The 20,281-nt window shown below is 39.4% G+C and overlaps 1 protein-coding gene across 1 annotated transcript in view; it reads left to right on the plus strand.

Annotated features, from left to right (window-relative positions):
• Positions 1–20,066, plus strand: part of CAMK4 (calcium/calmodulin dependent protein kinase IV) — a 162,956-nt gene extending 142,890 nt beyond the window's left edge. The window contains exons 6-11 of the mRNA XM_082784144.1: positions 5,103–5,193; positions 6,725–6,799; positions 10,782–10,857; positions 15,695–15,821; positions 16,704–16,856; positions 19,858–20,066. Coding sequence (XP_082640270.1) covers positions 5,103–5,193; positions 6,725–6,799; positions 10,782–10,857; positions 15,695–15,821; positions 16,704–16,856; positions 19,858–20,022 — 687 coding nt within the window. The 3' untranslated portion in view covers positions 20,023–20,066. The remainder of the gene's footprint in view (positions 1–5,102; positions 5,194–6,724; positions 6,800–10,781; positions 10,858–15,694; positions 15,822–16,703; positions 16,857–19,857) is intronic.
• Positions 20,067–20,281: the final 215 nt, after the last annotated feature.

The raw sequence follows: 20,281 nt of genomic DNA on the forward strand, positions 1-20,281 counted from the left end.
TTTAAAGTTAGATAGGAACCTTAATTATTAAAGGATTAAACAAACAGAAAAGGAAACTGTCATGGAGCAATTAGAAAGAAGCTTCTGAAAAGGAAAAAAGGCAAAAAAAATCTTTCTTCTGTAGTCACAATTACAGTCATGACAATTGTTCAGTCAAGAGCTGCTGTTGTATGCCATGGGAATACAGGCCAAGGTGAAGGCTGCCTTTATTTAAAATGGTGATTCTTTTAGAAAAGTCTCTGTGTACTGTTCCCAACTAGTGTCTTGCTGAGTTTGTCCTCAAGTTTTTTCAAAGAGTAGTAAGACTATCACACTCAATTTTGCTAGAATACATTTGTCCTTGATTATCTGAGACGCTATACAGTGATAAAGCAGTAGCCTGCTGTGTGCCTGAAGCATATACAGTTCACCTGCCTGGCCAACTTACATCTCCTTGTCTTCAGAGGATGTGTAAGACCCTGTGTTTAGCAAATATAGTTTTGTCACTATGTATTTTACTTTATTTGATTTCATTTGCATTTACATTCACTCATTTAATATATACTGACACACCGTTCCAGGTCTCTGTTGTTTCTAGTTTCCATTTTATTTTTTTCTTGTTCATTTTCTTTCACTAAGTGGAACAGCCATTCCTTATAAGGAACGCTCCTTAAAATCAGTACTGCCTTGCAAGTGTCTTTGCTGTTAAAAAAAAAAAAAAAAAGAGAGAGAGAGAGAAACAGGTACAGGTACATGAGTACATGAGAAGGCATAATTAATCTACCACCGTACATGGAGAAGACTCCTTCCACAAGGCTTCTTCCACAGGTCTTGCTCTGATATTCTGTGGTGGCCTCTCTTCCATCTACATCTCATCAGGCCAGACCAAAGGCTGTTATTCTATCAGTGAATATAACATTTGATACATAGATGTTACAGGACATAACCAGATTTACATGTAAATATACCCATGTAATGTTGCCATGGAAATATAACACTATGATGTAAAAATAAATTTTCTGTATCCACCTTATTTCACTAACACAAATAAGCAAAGCTGCAATCAGACAACTGCTATGCCCATATTTTCTTCTAGTGTATTACCTACTGAAAACCAGAAGAAAGTGAATATAGGACCTTTTTAGCTACTGAAGGAATCTCTCTTCATGTTATAATCACATTTTATATGCCTGCTATGCTAAATTGTTGTACAGCACTCTGCAGCTAAAAACTCTTCATCTATCCATAGAAAGCAATTGTTTTTCACGTTTCATCTGCATTTTACAGGTGGGGAAAATTATGTAACTCAGCAAAGCTTAGATCATAAAGAGAGTCAGTATTACCTCTTCTGACTAGATACTTAGGCCATGATCTTCACTTTTAATCAAGTTATTTAGCCATTGAGAGGCATAACATTCAAACAGTAAAGCACGGGTTAGCTATTCTTCTAGTATGAGAGTATGTCATGCCCAAAGCTATACTCTGAAGTGGGAGACAGAAACAATTATCTTTGAACTTATGCTGCAGAGGCACTGGCTGTAAAGGAAACTTCTATTCATTAAAATCAATATGTAAGAAGTAAAGTGAAGAGAAACCAAAATAAAGTATATATAAATTGAAAGAGGTGCTATACAAAGAAAATTATGCTAATTTAACTAAATCAATTTCTAATTAGATAATAATAAAAAAAAAAAAAAATCAGTAAAAATTTCTAACAGTAAAGCTCAGAATACTGTTCACTTTCATCAAAAGCAATGTAATTACCAAGTAGTCTTCAATACCAGGAGCCACTGTGTTATGTGATGCTGCAGAGTTGGTGGCTATGCTCTCTTCACTTTGCCTATTGGGTCTGATGAAAACTAGCAAAAAAAGCCCAGGGTTGATTAGGTTTGGTAAATGTCAGGTTGATGATTGGATGCATCTCTTCAATACCTAAAGGGATAGGGAATCTACCACCTCCCTGAGGAGCCTGACCTGAGGAGCCTTTCTTCTGTGAAGAAATTCTTCCTAACATCCAATTTAAACCCCTCCTGAAAAAATTTGAGACCATTTCCTCCCGTTTTATCAGTTGTCAAAGAAGAAAAAAGACCGACATACTCCTCCTTGCTTCAGCCCTCTTTCAGGTGGTTATAGGGAGGGATGAGATCTCTCCTTAGCCTCCTTTTCTCCAGTCTATACTACCTGGTCTAAACTACCTGGTCTAAACTCTCCAGTCTAAACTACCTCAGTTCCCTCAACTTCTCCTCATGAATCTTGTCTTCTCATCTCCTCATCATCTTTTTTGTTCTTTGCACACAAACGGAAAGGGGAAAAGTAAGGCCACTGGCTGGTCTGGAAACCTCCAGTAACAAGGCTGTTGGGAGACAGGTACATCTTAAAGAACTCCAGTGAGAAACCGCTCACCTCCATAAGGATAGCTGATACTTTTGTGTTGTTGAAGAATGGGCTTTCTTCATCAGTGAAAATACTGTGTTGTTGTTGTTGTTGTTGCTGTTATTGCAGTCCATTTGTCCCTTTTTCAATAGGTTTACAATGTAACTGTTGACTCTATAGGCTCATGTCAATAAAATTTGACAGAAGGCAAGGTCTAAAAGACACGAGATGCCAACAAGATATCTGTTAAACATATGACTTGGCAGTTTGAGGGAGCCCCAGCTGTATGCAGTACTTCTGCCAGTAACTGAGAGACAGCGGCAGGCTGGTGAGCCAGCATACCTGTGGGTCTTGGCTAGTCTGAGCACCTCATCCTGTGCCCAGTCAAGCAAAAGAAACCACGGAAGAGAGAGGACAAAACAGAGGGGAGTGAGATCAGGGATTGTAGCAAACATGAAAGGATCTGCATTTCCACATGGAGAGGGCAGAGGAGGTGAGGGTATTAGTGAGGGTTGGGTGGGGAGGGGTGTAGGAGATGTTGGGAGATAAGGTGAGGTGTGGTGGAGGGGATAGAGAGGGCAATGAATGTAGCAAGACATTGATTAGGTCATTGAGGGAATTCACACATCTGTTGCACTCCCACCTGCATCCTGTGAGTTTTCTTCATATGGTGGGCTGGATAGAGGAGGTGATTTTCCTTATGGATCTTACAGATGTATAATGAAAAGGATTTCATGCTGCAAATTCAGTACAAATCTGTCAAGAAATCAATAAGTCATGAAATGCAAACGCAGTTAGCAGGCATAGTTGTTTACAGTTCTTGAAGTATGTGAGAAGGAGTCCTGTGAGCCTGGCTCACTTTATGACTTAACACAGGAAAAGTTGAACAGCTTTTCCACTGCTTTTCCCAAATTTTGCTCTCACAAAAATGGACTTTTTAGAAGAGAAGAAAATTTTGATATTTTCAGCCTCAAACCATAAAATGTTTTTAAGTTACAGGCCTGTGTAAAAAATGACCTGCTAAAAGACATTCTGCAAACTTGGCTGGATCATTTCTCTGCACAAATTTGTTCTAAACTTTTCCATGTGAAAGAGTTGGAAGTGTCTGCTTTCCACTGAGTGGTTGCAAGATATCTGTTCCTTCTCTCTCCTACAGCTTCAACTAAACTGATTTGCAGTGTGTGAATACAGATCAGTTCAGAAATCTTTCTGTCCACTGCAGTGTAGGACACTACCTGTTTCCACTACCTCTGCATGTCAGACACATTAGTGGTATAAACTGTGGTAGCCTCTTTGTGCAGTTATGTCTTCACTGGAAGATAAATATGTATTTTTATCCAGGCTGGATGTGATTATGTGCATCCATGCAGATATGACCACAATAAACAACGTAGCAGAGTGCAATATAACTAATTAGCCATCTCATTGTAGAAAACACAGGTGGGACGAGCACTTAGATTCCACTGCAAAATAAATTAGATTATAGTATTTGGCCTATCTCCACTAGCAACATCATGATAAATACTGATACTTTATGATTTTAGAGGAAGTCAACAAAATATATTTATTGCACTGTAAGAAACACTCTTACAAAGCATTCAATGTCAGTAAAATGATGCTTATGGAAAGAGCTATATATTCATACTTAATGTCATTTAATCACTGGCAACTTTGCAAACTTTTGATGCACAGTTCATCTCAGATGCTAACTCAAGTGAACACTGTAACTGTACTTTCCAAACAAATGTTCAACAATTTGCTATTTGCTGCATAGTAGTGCACACACTATATTTGTTTTTTTTGTTTTGTTTTGTTTTGTTTTGTTTTTTTTGTTTTGTTTTTTTTTTTTTCTTTTTTCAATAGTCAAAACATATCTGAGAGGTTCTACTAAATTGTAGACCAGGAAGTTTTCAAATAAGATAGATACTCCGAGTTTTCCCTTAAGCATCGTATTTCCAAGGTTTTAGAGACTTCAGCTGGAGAAAGAAAATAAAAAAAGAAAGAAAATCAAGAAATACAGAATTTGTTTCACTAGTTTATCATTTTTATGCCTTTTTTCATTGTTCATCCCTAGCAATGTAGAAAGTTCCCATATGTATGCCAGAAGTGCTTCCTTCTGTTATGGCAAGGCAAGGACAACATCTATACAGGAGTTTAGTGAAGAGTGAATTCACAAGTACTGTACAAGCTTCACCAAGACAGCTGGAAATCCGTGCACCTACAACTGTGTGGTATTAAAACCTTTTAGAAGTCTTGGTCAAGAGACCATAAGGATTTTGTAGTTGACAGAATACACGTGCTACATTTTTTCTTTTCAAGGTTTTCTATTTAATACATGTAGTTTAATAGTTATATGACTTTTTTTTTATTATCTCTTAGAATGTTGTAATATGCAGAAGCTGCCTTTCTCTGAGGCAGACTTCTGTATCTCAGCATCTATTAGATTACTTTCTAGGAGTTACCACTATTAAAAGGTCAGCAACATTTTCTGAGAAGCTTTTCTTCTCAAATGGACATGATGCCATCTTTGCCTTCCCAATTTTCATTTTCCTATCCAGATCTCGATATGTATCTAAGGGTTCTGTGCTGAGCAAGTTTGCATAAAAAAGCTGATGAAAGTTAGTTAGTTGACTTTGTGTCACATAGGTAGCAGTCAATGAACTGCTGCTATATATTAGTAGGAAGTTGTTAACTCGTACTTGACTGTAATCTTACACTGTGGTAAATGTTTTGACATTCTCTCTTTATAGTACCTGCATGCAAATGGGATTGTGCACCGTGACTTGAAGCCAGAAAATCTACTCTATGCAACACCAGCACCAGATGCACCACTGAAAATAGGTAAGCACCATCAAATAGTTGCTTCCCTAATTCCTTTGTACCAGTAGTATGTGTTAACTATATATACTTCTCACTGTTACTTTATTCTAATCTAACGCTAATACTCAGATGCATGGCATATTTCTTCCTCAGCAGCATGGTTGTGCATGGTATTTTAAAAACAAACACAAAGCTAGCCTCTTGTCCTGGGAAATTTACAGCTAAAACCATACAGAAAGTGGCAGATGATAAAGAGTGTGGGAGGAACAAGATGGATCATGAGATTAGCGTACAGACGTACTTCTCTGTCTCTGTTCTGTTAAACTAGTATTTTAAAGGAAAAGATTCATTGAGGGGTGAGGAGATGGAGGTGAGGTCAGGCTCTCCTGAGCGGGGGTGTGTTAAGCCAATACCCTCAGGAGCAGCAGCCACTTGCCTAGAGCCTGACCTTCAAAGCTAGGTATGCCCAGCTCTTGTTGGAGCAAAGAGGAACTCTGAAGAAGCCTGTAGTGTGGTGTTGTGTTGTACTATGCTGTGCTGTACTGTTTTGTGTTGTGTTGTGTTCTGTTGTGCTCTGTTGTGTTCAGCTATGGGCAGCTGCTGGGCTAGGTCATACGGAGCAGTGAAGTGTACCCCCTGGTGGAAAGTGGGCTGTGTCAGTTCAGATGTGTTAAGCAGGAAAAGGACTGATTTGTACATACTAAAAGAAAAACAACAAAAACCCTGAGCCTTCTGCTCTCTTCTTCTTAAAGAAACAGAGCTCTGCCATGCACCCAGCAGGTGATACTCCAAGTGTGCTGTGCTCCTGAACTGCAATCAGTTTAGAAATACCACCTCATGCTGCCTTGACAGGGAGCATGTGAAGTGAGGAAGTGAAGGAAGCAAGGAATGAAAGTGTTGCCATGTTCATCACGGGTTTCAAGGATCCAGATTTCCAAGAACTATTTGCAAGCACTTTCATACACATTTCTAGGAAAGTCTTGCATCTCCGGATCATAGTATCCTGATTTACATTCTGTCCTCGTTCTTATCTTTCCTGGAAAGGCTCTGATAATGTAATAGTTTAATGCAGCCTTGGTGTGATGGCCAGAGTGGTGTAAGGGCTTCTATAGCATTTGCCCAAAGAGGAGCACTACTAGGGATGCCCTCACCTCCATTCTCAGCTCACCTTCCATCTTCTTCCCCAGAGGCCAGCCTGTGCCCAGCATTGCTACCATACCAGTGAGTAGCAAATTAGATAAAATTGAAGTGAGACAAAGGTACAGCTTTTTAAAATGCATTTCTGTATCACTGATTTTGTGCCCTCAGGCATCTCATTGCATTGGGTGTATGCAGTCTTCAGGATACACAAGTTAAATTTGGGTCAGTCAGGAGCCAGGAAAACCCATTTGTACAGACAAATTTTAGTTCTGGATTGCAGTCTGGGTAGATTCCTTAAACTGGCCCTCATCTCTGGAAATGACAGTACTGTTCATTTAACTACATATACAATGTGAGAAAAGTGATTTTACAAGGAAATGAAAATGCTAACATTTATAAAAAATCTTAACAGCTGATTTTGGACTTTCCAAGATTGTGGAAGATCAGGTGACCATGAAGACAGTTTGCGGAACTCCAGGGTACTGTGGTATGTTGCTTTGTTATTTACATGATGATGGATTTAATGTGAGGATGTTACATTTTTTCTTTCCAGCCTGCCTTCAAAGGAGAGGTATTCATATTGTCCACCTTAATCAAATCTACAAAGCTTAATCAAAACATATGTTTTGGTGCAAGTCCATTATTTGCATGGCAATAAGTCCAAACATCATAAAAATACTGAAATTACTAAAATAATACTGGAGAGGCATCAGCAGAAATTTGGGGCTTGGAAGGCTTAATGGAAAACTTTAAAAACGTATAGAAGTTACAAATATTTGAATAATAACTATAGTGAATTTATCTTAAAATAATACTTTCTTAACACAGAGGAAATCAAAGTATTCTTTATAGCATGCTCATAATTTAACCCCCTAAATCCAAAGCATTTAAGTAAACACATGGTTTTAAATGCACGCTTTACTTGGAATATTCTGGTCCATGCTGGACCCATATAACAGAGGACTACAGGTGTAGTATCGGTGCTGAAAGGAGCCTTGCAGACTGTCCAGCAACTTTCAGCAGTGCATCCTGTGCACCCTGCTGGGCTCCCTGTTCAGCATCTTTATGCACAGCTGCACTTCTGGTGGAGAAGAGAGGAGAAGCTTGCCTGGACTCTTGGGGCCACCAAATGCAGCAGAACTAGATCCTGCACTGCCAGAACATGCAAAAGAAGGAGGCCCCATGTAAAAGAGGATTGCAGCTGCCTCTGCAGTCTGCTCACCCTTCACTGCAAGGCACTTCTGCCTGAGGAAAGAAGCTGGTGGTCAAAGAAGTTGATGATCTTGTTTACCCCGGGGCAAGCTTCCTAGGCTTGGCATGGTGGATGCTCACCCCCAGCAGCCACTGTAATCCTGTGGAGAAATGTATTTCTGGTGTCCTTCCTGTACTTCTGGCCCTGAACGGGCTCATATGAGAGGTTGCAACTTCCTAGCAGTGTGCTGGGCTGTAAGCCTCTCAGGTAGTGTTGGACAGAGCTGAGCCAAGCCACATGGAAACTAGAAATTTGACGTTTGCCTTTTTAACTGTAGAAGCAAAGGAAAGAGAACATGGGAGAAGACGATAAGATTATTGAGCTTATAGCCCATCTGATAGTGCAGTTCAGGTGACATGTCCATTAGCTTGTATATCTTTCTCACTCTAGCACACACAGGTGCCAAGAATGATTTGGAGTAGCACTGGGTTCCTATCTGCTTAGCTTCATCAGACTGTACTTTGAATATTGACTATTAATGGTCTTGTCTTCTCTCATGGCTGTTATGTTACAAATGCCATAAAATTATAGATAACATTTAGCCCTTATTATGCCTATTTTTATATACTATTAAAATATTATGATAAGGCTTTTTCACACATAAGAGCCCTCAGAGTAGTGATGGTTGGTGTGAGGGTTGAGGCTGAATGACTGTGTTGAGGAGTGGTGAAAGGAGCTTTGTGCCTGCAGACACAGACCTGCAATCATTGCTTCATGACCTGAGTTAACCAACCCTGCAGAATTCCTGGTGCTTGGAAGGTAGTAATAAAGCATTACTTTCCACAAATGGAGGAAACCCAGGTGTGATACTGTTGAAACGCCAAATTAAACTATGAATAATTGATAGCCACAGGCTGCCAACTCCCACATCCTGCCCACCCTACTATCAGCAACTTCTCCAGGAAGGACACAGCAAGGAAAACATACAGTTGGGGTGAGGATACTTTGGCATCAAGACTTAGCAGTCCATAGTCCCTGCAACAAGCAAAGGGATGCAGAAGACTGAAAGAAAGATGGTAACAAGGAACTTAGCCTGTTGAGACATTGTCCTTTGAATGAACTTAACAAGAGAGGCATAGGTGATTGCTTACAGTAGCACAGGAAAACAAGGCAATGCAGTGCAGTGATTCATGATCAGTCTGTTACAGCCAACATCTAAATTAACAACACCTCAGTGCAATTCATTTGCCAAAAGCAAACTTTTGAAAGTACACAAACAATCATACAACTGTGTAATCACAGTCTAGACATCAAGGCAGACCTGGATGGATGGATGGATGGATGGATGGATGGATGGATGGATGGATGGATGGATGGATGGATGAAGTGAGGGTGTTGGTGTCTTTGTGGCCATTTTACGGTGGAAAGAGGAGGAAAGTGGAAAAAAGGGCTAAAAGCTTCTTCTGCTCTTATCTGAAGCAAGAAGTCACCCCAAAAAATGTTGTTTGCTTTAGAAGAAACATATCAGCCATCAAAAAGAAAAAACGTCCTGTCTAGTTCATAGCACGCCATCTGGCATTAGCAAATATGACAAAGGGAACACTGAGTGACACCTCTTTTCTTGGACAATCTGCATGTCTTTCTCTAAGGTCATTGGTTGCCTTGCCTCTAGGCTGTTCTGTTAGCTACAGGTTGATCTGAATTCAGACCCATTGGGACCTGGTATCCCTCCTCAAAAACTCACCAGCTCACCATCTGACCTGACAGAAGAATGAAGAGGCAGGGAAAGTTTCCCAGGTGTGAAAGTACTATATGGCAAAACTTGTCTATTAATGTCCTTTGCCTCCTATATTAATGACTTGTAAAAATGCTTAGTATTTCCTAGTATGATAGATCTTTCAGGTAGGTTGAAGTCTGAGCCAGCTGCCTGGAGGCCCTTAGGGAGTCGTGTGTGCTCCGACTAATGTCTTGTTCTGGGGAACCTCACTCCACAGGGATGTTGCAGCACACAGATATAATGTTTGCTGTCAATAAGATCTGCAGACACTTGGAAGAATTGCTCAGCAGTATCATTTTGATTACTTTGATTATTTTTTCCAACACTAGTTGGCTATGTCTTTTCTGTGTCCAAAAGGTAAGGGAGGGAAGAGTCTTGGTTCCCCCAGTGTCAAGTGCTGGCAATTCCATTTCCTCTGTGGATCTCCTCTGACATTCGCATCCTGTCACTCAGGCACATAGCCCAGGGAGGCTGGCCTGGGTCAGAGGCCTCTCTGGAGGCTGCTTGGAGCTGACAGCCTGGGGACATGAGGTGCTCAGGGTGGGCACATCACAGTATCAGTGTGCAGAAGTGCACATTTTTGGTCACACATGGCAGCAGCAGCTACTGCCTGCAGGGTGAGCCAGGCTGCTCAGCTTTCCTCAAGGTCTGATTGTCAAGCTACTCAGACAAAGGTTGACTCTACCATTTTAGAGCTAGAGTCCCCCAAGAGCACCATTTCTTTCCACCTTCTCTGCCCTGCAGAAGCAGCAATTGCCTAAACGTGTCTTGTTTTTCCTCAGCTAGCTGAGGAGCTGGGAGCTAAGAAAAGACACATTTCTGAGGCAATAGGACCTGCAGTTCCTCAGCTGCAGACAGAGGGATGTAGTCCTCAATTTCCTTGTAATGTAGTGGAGTTTACAAACCAAACTAAAGCATAGGACTACAGTTAAGAAAAAACAAATAAAAAAAAATGAAGGACTGTGGAAGGAAGGGGTAGGCTGTGGGAGGAAAAAAAAAGGAAAATCCATATGTGGTCAGAATGGTGGGTTGGAATAAAATATGCCTACCATGTTACACATCAGCATTAGATATATTCATACAATTAAAATACCAAAAATAAAGCCCCAATGAACTACAAAGTAAACCAAATACCAAAGTTAGAATGCCACCTCCTTTGCCACACTGCATCTCCAGTGCTGATGTGGCTATCCCTTTTACTTGTGCAAATCTAACCTAAAAAGCCATTTGACACCAAATTTTACCTCACTGTGTCACTTTGCACTTTATTCTTCCCATGCTTGGACATCACTTCTGTTGCTTTATACTCAGTGGAAGGAATCACTTGTCTAATTAAGGGCTTTAAGGAGCAGGCCCTAAAAATTATCATGTTAATCATAATCATAAGGACGATCTCTTTCAAAGATTCCTGTAAGCATGCACATAGTTTATGTCGACTTTTTTGACTGTTATTTCTGCATTCAAGTTTCATCTTGTTGACAACACTTTTACCGTCTGCAGCACCAGAGATACTACGAGGATGTGCCTATGGCCCTGAGGTGGACATGTGGTCTCTGGGGATTATCACCTACATCCTGTAAGTGCAGGCAGTGCTGTGGGGTGGTATGTAGCTGGTTCCTTTGGTTTAAAATACAGCAACTGCATTTTTTTATGGCATTATATATGGAATATGCTATTGCAAAACAAAAAGATGCTGAACTTGAGTTGTGATGTTCCTAATGTTGTTTAAGGAAGTTAAAAGCTAAAGGAGCGTGGCAAAATATACAGGTGATGTATTTGATGAATATAACACTTCATCATGAATAGCAGCAAGGTTTGTGCAGAACCATGCTGTTAATGTGAATGAACTGCAGTGAAGATGACGAAAGCAAAGAAAAAAAAAGTCAGTAAGTGTTGTACATTCTTTCCTCTTTCACAGAAACTACAAAATGTACCATTATTCTAAGTAACATCTCAACTTCAGACTGGGCAAAGAGAAGCTAAGGTGAATGCAATAGTTTTGCAGTGCCTCTGAATATTGCCGAAGACATGTTCCTCTGTGTCAGCCACGTATGCTGCAGCAGCTTTTGGCTGCAGACTCAGTTCTGCAGTCTAAGGCTCAGCCCCACCATAGCCAGAAGGCAGGAGACAGCCCTGGACCTTGTCTTCAGATCAGTCTGATTGGTAAAATGATTTCAGTCTGATTGGTAAACTGATTAATGATGAAAAAGAAGTGTTCCACCTCTTACAAAATATCCAGAGATTCAGCTGACAAAGGGCTGTGAGCAATGCAGGCCATACGTAAAGAGATGAAATTTCAGCTGTAGACCAAAATTTTCAAAGAGTTGTGTCTAAAGATAAGCACTTACTGCTGCATTTTAATATGGCTAGTCCTAATTCAGTTGGCAAGCACTGCAATTATTTTATGGCATCAATGGAATCTTTCAAAGAAAGAGTTTTGAGAAGGGAAAATTGTGTCCATTGTACTGACACTTCTCTTTATGGGAGAATAAATAACTTCATTTATTCCCTTGCCAACATGGATGCTAAACTGGCTTGTTGTATATGATACTTGTGGGATGCTTTTAGTAGAAAGAAAGCAGAATTTTGCAGATATACATTAAAAATACAGAATGTTTTCTATATTTAGGCTTTTTTTTTTTTCTCCTTCTAAAATTCACTATCTGTCCAGCAAGTACAGTGCATAATAGTACAAATATTTTGTTTCTATATTTTGGAAAGACACAATTATATTTTTTAGGGTTTATAGTAAAGGTACTTGCAATGGTATATAAACACTCCGATGGGAATACCAGAAATCTTCTGTACATCAGCTTCAAATAATTCATTGATCTCCTTTTGTGTCCCTGTAGGAATAATTGGATTCATTATTCCTACAATATGCCAGAAAATACATGTTTCTAATAATGATGACTTTTGGAGGCCATGCTTTCCATTCTTGTCATGGTTTTGTTGTGATTGTTTTAACTGTTCCTTTAAAAATGTGAATCTTTGTCTAAAGGCATGGTTCAAGTCTGTAGATCACGTCTCAAACATTGCCTGCTCTTACACCCAGTGTCCTGATAATGCCAGCTTGGGTACCATCCCACTTACACTTTTATTTCAGCTCATATAGTTCATTTGTGTAAAATTCCAAGGCTGAGTTTGGTAGGAGGGTGGGTCATTTGTGCAGGCAATCGTTTCTCATCAGCTCTAGTGCCCACACGAGAGAGATGGAGAGATTTGAGGTTTGCCACAGGGCTGTCACTGAGATTAGGAGAGATGCCTTTTGTTGTCCCTTTACAAGGATACATGAATTAAGGCATAGGCTTGCCTACCTATTGAGCAATTGATGAATGGCTTTTCTGCTTGAAGTTGAGAGCTTTCTTTAAGCAGAATTTGCTTTCAAGTGTAGTCAAGCACCAACTGAGAACATAGAGCAAATTCCTATTTTAATATATGAAGTGGTATTTGCTATGTGCAGCCTTTCTAAATCTTCCAGTTGTTCAGGACATGCTCCCAAGCCACATTAAACCTCTGCACTGGTGTAAACAAGCATGTGAGCTCCTGCTGTGCTTCCTCTTCCTGGTCTTCTCCTCATCCTGCACCATTGAAATCCCATTTGACCTACAGGAACAAGCCAGACAAAAAAAAGGGTACCAGTCTGTTGCACCTGTCTCTTCCATTTAGCCAGTGAATGCAAAGATTTTCAGGTCAACTTTTCTAATAGGTTAGAAGCTGAGACCAGACAGGCTGGCACCTGAACAGTAACTAATTCATTAATCCTGCAGCCTAAAAGACAATGTTGCATGTCCCATCCTCATATTCCAGCAGATGGGATGCAGATACGTTCAATCCAAAAATGTCTTGTTGAATATGCCTCCCCTCCCAACAGAACATATGTAAGAGTAAGAGATAGTAATTAACTATCATGCTACAGAAGATGTGCATATAAAACTCTGTCTTCTCACTAATACAAAGCTGACTTACCAGGTGACTAAAAAACTTTGACACATACTTGACAGAAAAAATAATTCCTGATGTTAACTGTCATAACTCCAGGGAAGCCACACTTTTAATAACGTAGAGGAGCAGTCCTTTTGTATTCTTGCAACAGGTTAGAAATACCACTGCTCATTCAAGAAGCAGATAGCAGTCAACAAATATGTAGGTTTCATCTGTAGTCAAAATTGCATGGATTTAATTAAAAGTATTTTTTAACAATGGATTTAAAAGTGCAAAAAGCACTGTCTGGTAGTGTATAACTAATTTTTAACCTGACTACATTGATTTTTTTTTATTTAGTTAGTAAATGATTTAAAATGAATCAACATAATGCTATTTTAAATGAAATCAAGAGCAGCCATGCTGGGTTTTAACATTTATCTAATTTGAAATTGCACCTATAGTTTTACTGATCTAACAGGACATGTAGTGAAAAATCTGTCCGCTGAAATGGAAGTTTTTGGAGGGTGAAAGTGTATCTATAGTGATTGTTAGTAAGACAACAGTAGCTAATAGTAGTGAGTAATGATGAAAATATTTTTAGGTGTAAATAGAGAATCACTTAGAAGGCATCCAGCACAGTGAGAGCAAGCCTTGAGCATGGTCTCACTGCATGTAATCAGTTACCTGGTAACCAGAGGCTAATTTTGGCTGAAACAGTTGTGGTCCAAGGACTCGGCTCATCAGAGGTGCTCCCTGGGGAAAGGAACTGACCTGGAACAAGCTCACAAATGGTGCCGGGAGTCAAATGGGGGGAAACGGGAAGGGTAACCATGACTGGCTTTTACCTACCAAAGTACAGTATTTGTAGGCTAGATCGTCATATTATAATCCATCTTTGCCAGACTTGGAGATAAATAGTACACCTGGAATGTGCTCACAGGGCAGGATTTTTCCTCTGCAGCAGTCCAGTGATGCAGCTGTTCAGGCTGCATACCACTCTCTAAAAAACATTTGTTGCTTGAACAGCTGTCTCCTTTTTCAGGAATGTAAGCACACTGACTGACTTTAAAATACAAGAAGTTAACATGCAAGGTTACGTTTACTAGATTTGTTGTCATCTTGTTCTTTTCAGTTTGCTATCATCCTCATGTTGCTTGTTGCATTTTCTGGAGACAGAGTAGAAGATAGGCTAGTAGAAGATATAGCTTTTTTGTAGCTCAGAAAACACTTACTGGTTGATTAAGAAATGCACTTTAAAACACCAGATTATGTGTGCAAACATGATTAAAGTGCAATGAAGTGCAAAAATGACATTATATAAGTAGAACCACTTCTATTAGTTTGCCTTCCCCAGGGTCAGCAATGTGGATCTGTCGGGATCTGTATTATTCTATATATTCATAAATACATTCATTAGTGAGGTTACCAAACTTCCTGATAATACTTAGGTTACCCAGGTAAAGATGAAAGCTGCTGATGAAAAGCTGCTAAAGGATTTTGTGTTACTGAGTGCCTAGGTGATAGGATGAAAGAACGTACAGCGATGAACATAATCAAAAAACAGTGCTGACTTGACATAGAAAAGCTTCTAACTTCACAGGCAAAATGAAGGCTAATTCTGTTTTCTCAGGGAGCACATAGAGGGATTCTGATAATTGCTCTCTGAACGTGTTAACTCTCTGCTTGTAAACATTCCAAACAAGCTGGTCTAAGGTCAGGAGTTGCTAGGAAAGTAACGGAGATTAAAATCAAAAGCATTCATCAAAAGTTTTTTAATACGCAAGGCCACAGTGTGGCCATGCTGACTAGCATTCGCACCCACTTCAAAAAGACTCAGAGCTGGAGAATATCTACAGAAGAGGGCAGGAAAGAGCAAAGGCTTCAGGCTGAGCAATGACTAATTGTCATGATCAGCTGTTTGCAGTTTTCCTCCAGAACAATCACAGGGCTTGCTGAATGAAAGCTCCAGAAGCAAACTCCCACCAGGGTGTGCAGCTGGACCTGGTGCACCTGTCTGCAAGATGTGGGTGCAGCAACTTTACAGCAGTTCAGAAAGTAAGGGGAAAAGATCAGATGAAAGAACCAAGGAAGTGTATTTGGTACAAACATATCCATTTCAGCTAAAGAAGTCTGAGAGCCATGAATCACAGTTTTTTCTGCTCCTCCCTAGATGTCTGATTTTAGCTAGTCAGAGGCTGGAATACTTAATGAATGGTCTGACATTTTATGGCTGCCGTTGCGTTACGCTCCTGTATTAATAATTCCAATTACAGGTATGTGACAATGGAAAATAATCACTTTGACCAGCCAATACCAGTATTCGTGAGTTATTACAAACACACTTTGGTTTGCTCTGTCGTAGAAGTTGTGTGCAAAGTTCATGTGCACATCCAGGTCTGTTTTCCAAAGCAGCATACAGACCATGAAGTACCAGGAACTGATGCCAAGTAATGCTTGATGAACTTCTCTTTCTTTTATCCTTGCAGACTCTGTGGCTTTGAACCGTTTTATGATGAAAGGGGAGATCAGTACATGTTTAAGAGAATCCTGAACTGTGAATATGACTTTGTGTCCCCCTGGTGGGATGATGTGTCTCTGAATGCCAAGGATTTAGTAAGTAAAACAAAAACAAGAGTGCAATACCTTTGCTAATACATATTTTATTAGTTTCACTTACACTGGAAAAGAGAATGCATTTTAGGGTGGGGTGAGGGGAAGAACAAGTGGTTAATTAATTGCTTATGTGGCTCCTTGCTTTTCTTCTTATCACTGTTTAATTATGGTGCTGTAAAATATCCCCTGGTAGCCCACTGCTGTAATTTTACAAGTTACTAAGCACTCAAAACCATGGATATTGAAGTCCATCTGTGAACAAAGCCACAGATTGTTGGTGATCAAAACTTCATTCATCTATGCCTGGCTTTCTCTCTCACTCTTGAGATGTTTAATTGTTCTGGTTTTCCAGGGCATCCACCTTCAGAGAATGTAGAAACAGACCCTATGTCCTGTGCAGTTCTCAAGTCAGAACTGTCAGAACTTCAGAAGAGGAATATAAAAAGATTATAAAAAGTGATGTGTCATCCCCCCCCCCCCCCCCTCATTTTGATGACAGCTTTTTTCTGTCTATTTAAACACTTTCTCAGTAGGTATATAAATGTAAGGCCTATTTGTGCTGTATTTGTTTATCCAAAAAAATACTGGATAGAGTAAATTGGATCCAGGGGTATGTCTGCAGTGCTGTGTTTCCAAAATTTCCCACTCTTGTGTTCAGAGAGGTGCAATTCTCCTTATCACAACAGCAAAAACAGTGGCATAGGTAGCATTAGTTTCAGAGTGGACTAAGAGAGAAATACTTACACGGTACTTTCCACTTCATGTTTACACAAGGTTATGCAGTGACTGAATGAAACACTTGATTTTTGATATGACTGCATGGTCCAATTCTGCACATGGAATAAGGTTAACAGTCTTGTGCATTTTATCTTTGTGATGCAGGTTAAAAAGTTAATTGTTTTAGACCCCAAGAAACGCCTCACAACTCTACAGGCTTTGCAGCACCCATGGGTGACAGGAAAGGCAGCAAATTTTGCACATATGGACAATGCACAAAAGAAACTTCAAGAATTCAATGCCCGGCGTAAACTTAAGGCAAGTCTCTGGACATAGTTTCTGTTTTGGCTGTGAAAGTGTGCAGTAAAATCCATAGCTTACAGGGGCCTTGCAGACTTTCCAGAACAATGTCCATGTGGTGGTATGGAAGCTTTTTATTTAAGATAACTGACGTAGGTGGAAAACTTGAAAATGATTTCATCAGTGTCTGCAAAGAGACAAAAAAATATGAGGTTGACTGAAAACTCTGCACAGACGGAACTGCTGAGAGTGTACACAGATTTCCCAAAATCTCTCCCTTCCTTCCTTCCTACATACATGCATGCATGTATATACATCCTGCTTAGTGCTGTTTGCTGCACCCTTGGAGTGCTGACCAGAAAGAACAAAATTCTGAGTACTTTCTTAAGAAGATATATATCCATAAATCTGGAAAATATTTAGCCTACTGCAGAAGCTTTTGATATGTAAGCTACCTACAGTAGAAACATATATATATATAACATAGAAATACAAATATAGAGAGATAATATAGAAATACTTACCAATATGAAACAGGAACGTAAGCCATCCCGCTGTATGATTAGAGCCAGCATTTTTGACATCTTGGGCTGTGATTAATAGGCCCAAAATATGTGTTTGCAAGTACCTCTGAGAACAAATGTGGAATTATTTATCTGGAAATTAAGTGTCATAAGGCAAGACTGCAGGCAGGACCTGCAGTGAGAATTCCATTAGATTTTGTATCACCACATTGCTCTTTTACAATCTAATCTATTTATCTGCCTTGGTAGGAAGAAGGGAAAAAAAAATAAGGTGCAAATTGCAGGTGACTGGGCACCTAACTGGTATAATGTCAGGAAAATTCCTTTTTCCCTAGTCCCTTCTTCAGTTGTTCAAGATCTGTGTCTGCTTAGAAGAAACTTCCAGGGCTACTTCAGCAGGGAAATCATTCCCAAGAGCTACTTGGGAAACTGCCTTTGTAGCCCTGGGGAACAAGAGTTAAAAGCATCTTGACTGTGAACTTTACAATATCATGCAAAACGAAATTCATGAAGAAATTACCCTTAATTTTGTTTTTGATTATTTTTTTCAGTGTTATTAGGGAACTGTGACAGAGAATTGCTACAGAGCAAAGAAAAAAGTTTTGTCATTTATGAAGTTCTTGGATGTGGTAGATATAATTCAGTGATGCTTTGCCCCTGCAGAACTGGCTAAGCGTGTCTATTAACATTGCTCCCTTCCAAAAGATTTCTGTAACCTTATAGCAGTATTGCTGTGCATTCATTGAAGAAGCTGTATAACATTGTTACATCAAAATGATTTAAGAGCACTGAACAAAGTCATAAAATTCATTATTTCTGAATGAACTGTTACATTCCCTGCCCAGGAGGTCACAAAGAGCCATGTGCCCTTTTTGCATGTTTTGGTCTTAATTCTCTCTATAGTCTTACAACTTTGACCACTAGCTTGATTTTTCGATGTTCAGTTTATTTAGACCAATTTAGTCAACAAATTTGTACCTCTGTGTTTAAAAGCTGTTGCTTTTTATGAATTTATTTCTTCATTGCTTTTCCATCAAAAGCTAAATGACCGATTCTGTAATTATTAATTAAAAATAATTTATTAAAGTTTGCAGTTATTGTACAGTTTTAGTTTTATACCTACATGCATATAAAACAACCCGTAAATTTGTAGATAATTAATTCTTGTTCATGAAAACAAGAACGAAGAAGAAAAACAGGCAGTGAATAAAAACTATTTGTTTTGTTAATATTATAAGAATAATATAAAATTACACTCTCTGTCCCAGCATACAAGACCAGTTACAGACTTTTCTTTAAATAAAGGAATATGTTACATAATAATTCTAAAGCTCTCAGTGATTATATTTTTTAATAGATTTGTTGATTTTTTTCATAAATATTTACATGCCTAGTGAGAGTAAAGGACATTAAAAGTATCTTTATGCATTCAAATATCAAGAGGCTTGTTCTGTTTTTAACCTGTTTTCTGAAATGCTCTCGCCATTTAATATAGATACCTGTGATTTTCCTTTAAGAGGTCTAGACTCCCACCTTCAAAATTCTTGCCACTTTTATTCACTCATTTTGACTTCATATTCTGATGATGATTCTTCACTGACGCCAACTCTTATATAACCTGTTTTTTCATTAGTATCTTTTTTTGTCTGTTTGAATGGTTGTTGTTGTTTTGTTTGTTTGTTTGTTCTTTATTTTTTTTTCACATGGTCACCTCTACAAAACCATCCACAAATACATATAAACCTTCTCATCCCTTCCTGCAGACCCACGTCCGTGATGCTTATGCAGACAGCCACCTAGGTCAACAAGAGCTAGAGTTGTCATACACAAAGATAGTATTTCTTCTTTCTTTCTATGTTTTTTGTTTGGTTTTGTTTTGGTTTGTTTTTGTTTTTCTGGTAATAAAGGCAAGGGCTAAGAAAACTGCCTTTATATGCGTCCTCCCTTTTTGATGTTTTTGACATTTTATACGCTATGAGAGCCTGTCCCAAAAATTTACTTCTTTGTATATGTGTCTGTAAATATATATATGTGTGTATACCTATATATGTGTGCATATGTGTATATATAGCCCTATGGGCAGTTGCCCATATGCCATCCACTGGTGTGCTTGGCATATACAGTAGTGATAAATATTGTTTCCCTTGAGTAATCAATGGTAATTCATTTATTGGTAAGATGGAAAAGAACTCTGTTTTTGCCATCTAACTTCAGAGCAGCAGGTCTGAAGTTTTTAAAAATAATGCCACATGTGCAGATGAAATAAAATTCCTGTTCATGTTGGTGAACTTTGTAACCTTATGAAAGCAGCTCTTTTAAACCTCAGTCCAGTATTTCAAATGCCCTTCTAAACCTGACTGAGCTCATGCAGGTATCTGGATGACATTACCATGAACAGCAAGCACCATAATGTTCCCCAGCACAGTGATGCTAAGGCTGTAGTGCTGGCAGGCTGTGTCCTTTAAGGAATGATTGTTTGATCCTCTCTTTCTCAGGCTGCAGTAAAAGCAGTTGTGGCATCGACTCGCCTTGGCAGCGCCAGCAGTCATAGCACTCATGACAGCAACAAGCCCAGCCGTAACCCATCTCCTGTGCACGATGGCAAACCTGAAGAGAAACCCACTCAGGAAGCAGAAGCAGCTCCAGAAGAAATGTCTTAGGTCAATGTGCTTCCTTGCTTCAGCTGAAATCTGTCATTTCATACACCAGCTAACTTGTCATTCAGCAAGAGAGATTTGTAAGCTTGACCTCTCTGGTTCTGCTTTGGGGTGCCAAACGCACTGGCTGGTGATTCTACCTTCAATGCATGTGACTGCTTATGAAAATAGTAAACTGTTCCATAAGGCATGTCATGGAAACAGTGTTCTTTGCAGTAATACTGGCAGGTAAAAAAACATGGGAATGAATAACTACCTACCA

The sequence above is a fragment of the Aythya marila genome, assembly GCF_965140915.1.
Source record: "Aythya marila genome assembly, chromosome: Z".
Classification (NCBI taxonomy): Eukaryota; Metazoa; Chordata; class Aves; order Anseriformes; family Anatidae; genus Aythya; species Aythya marila.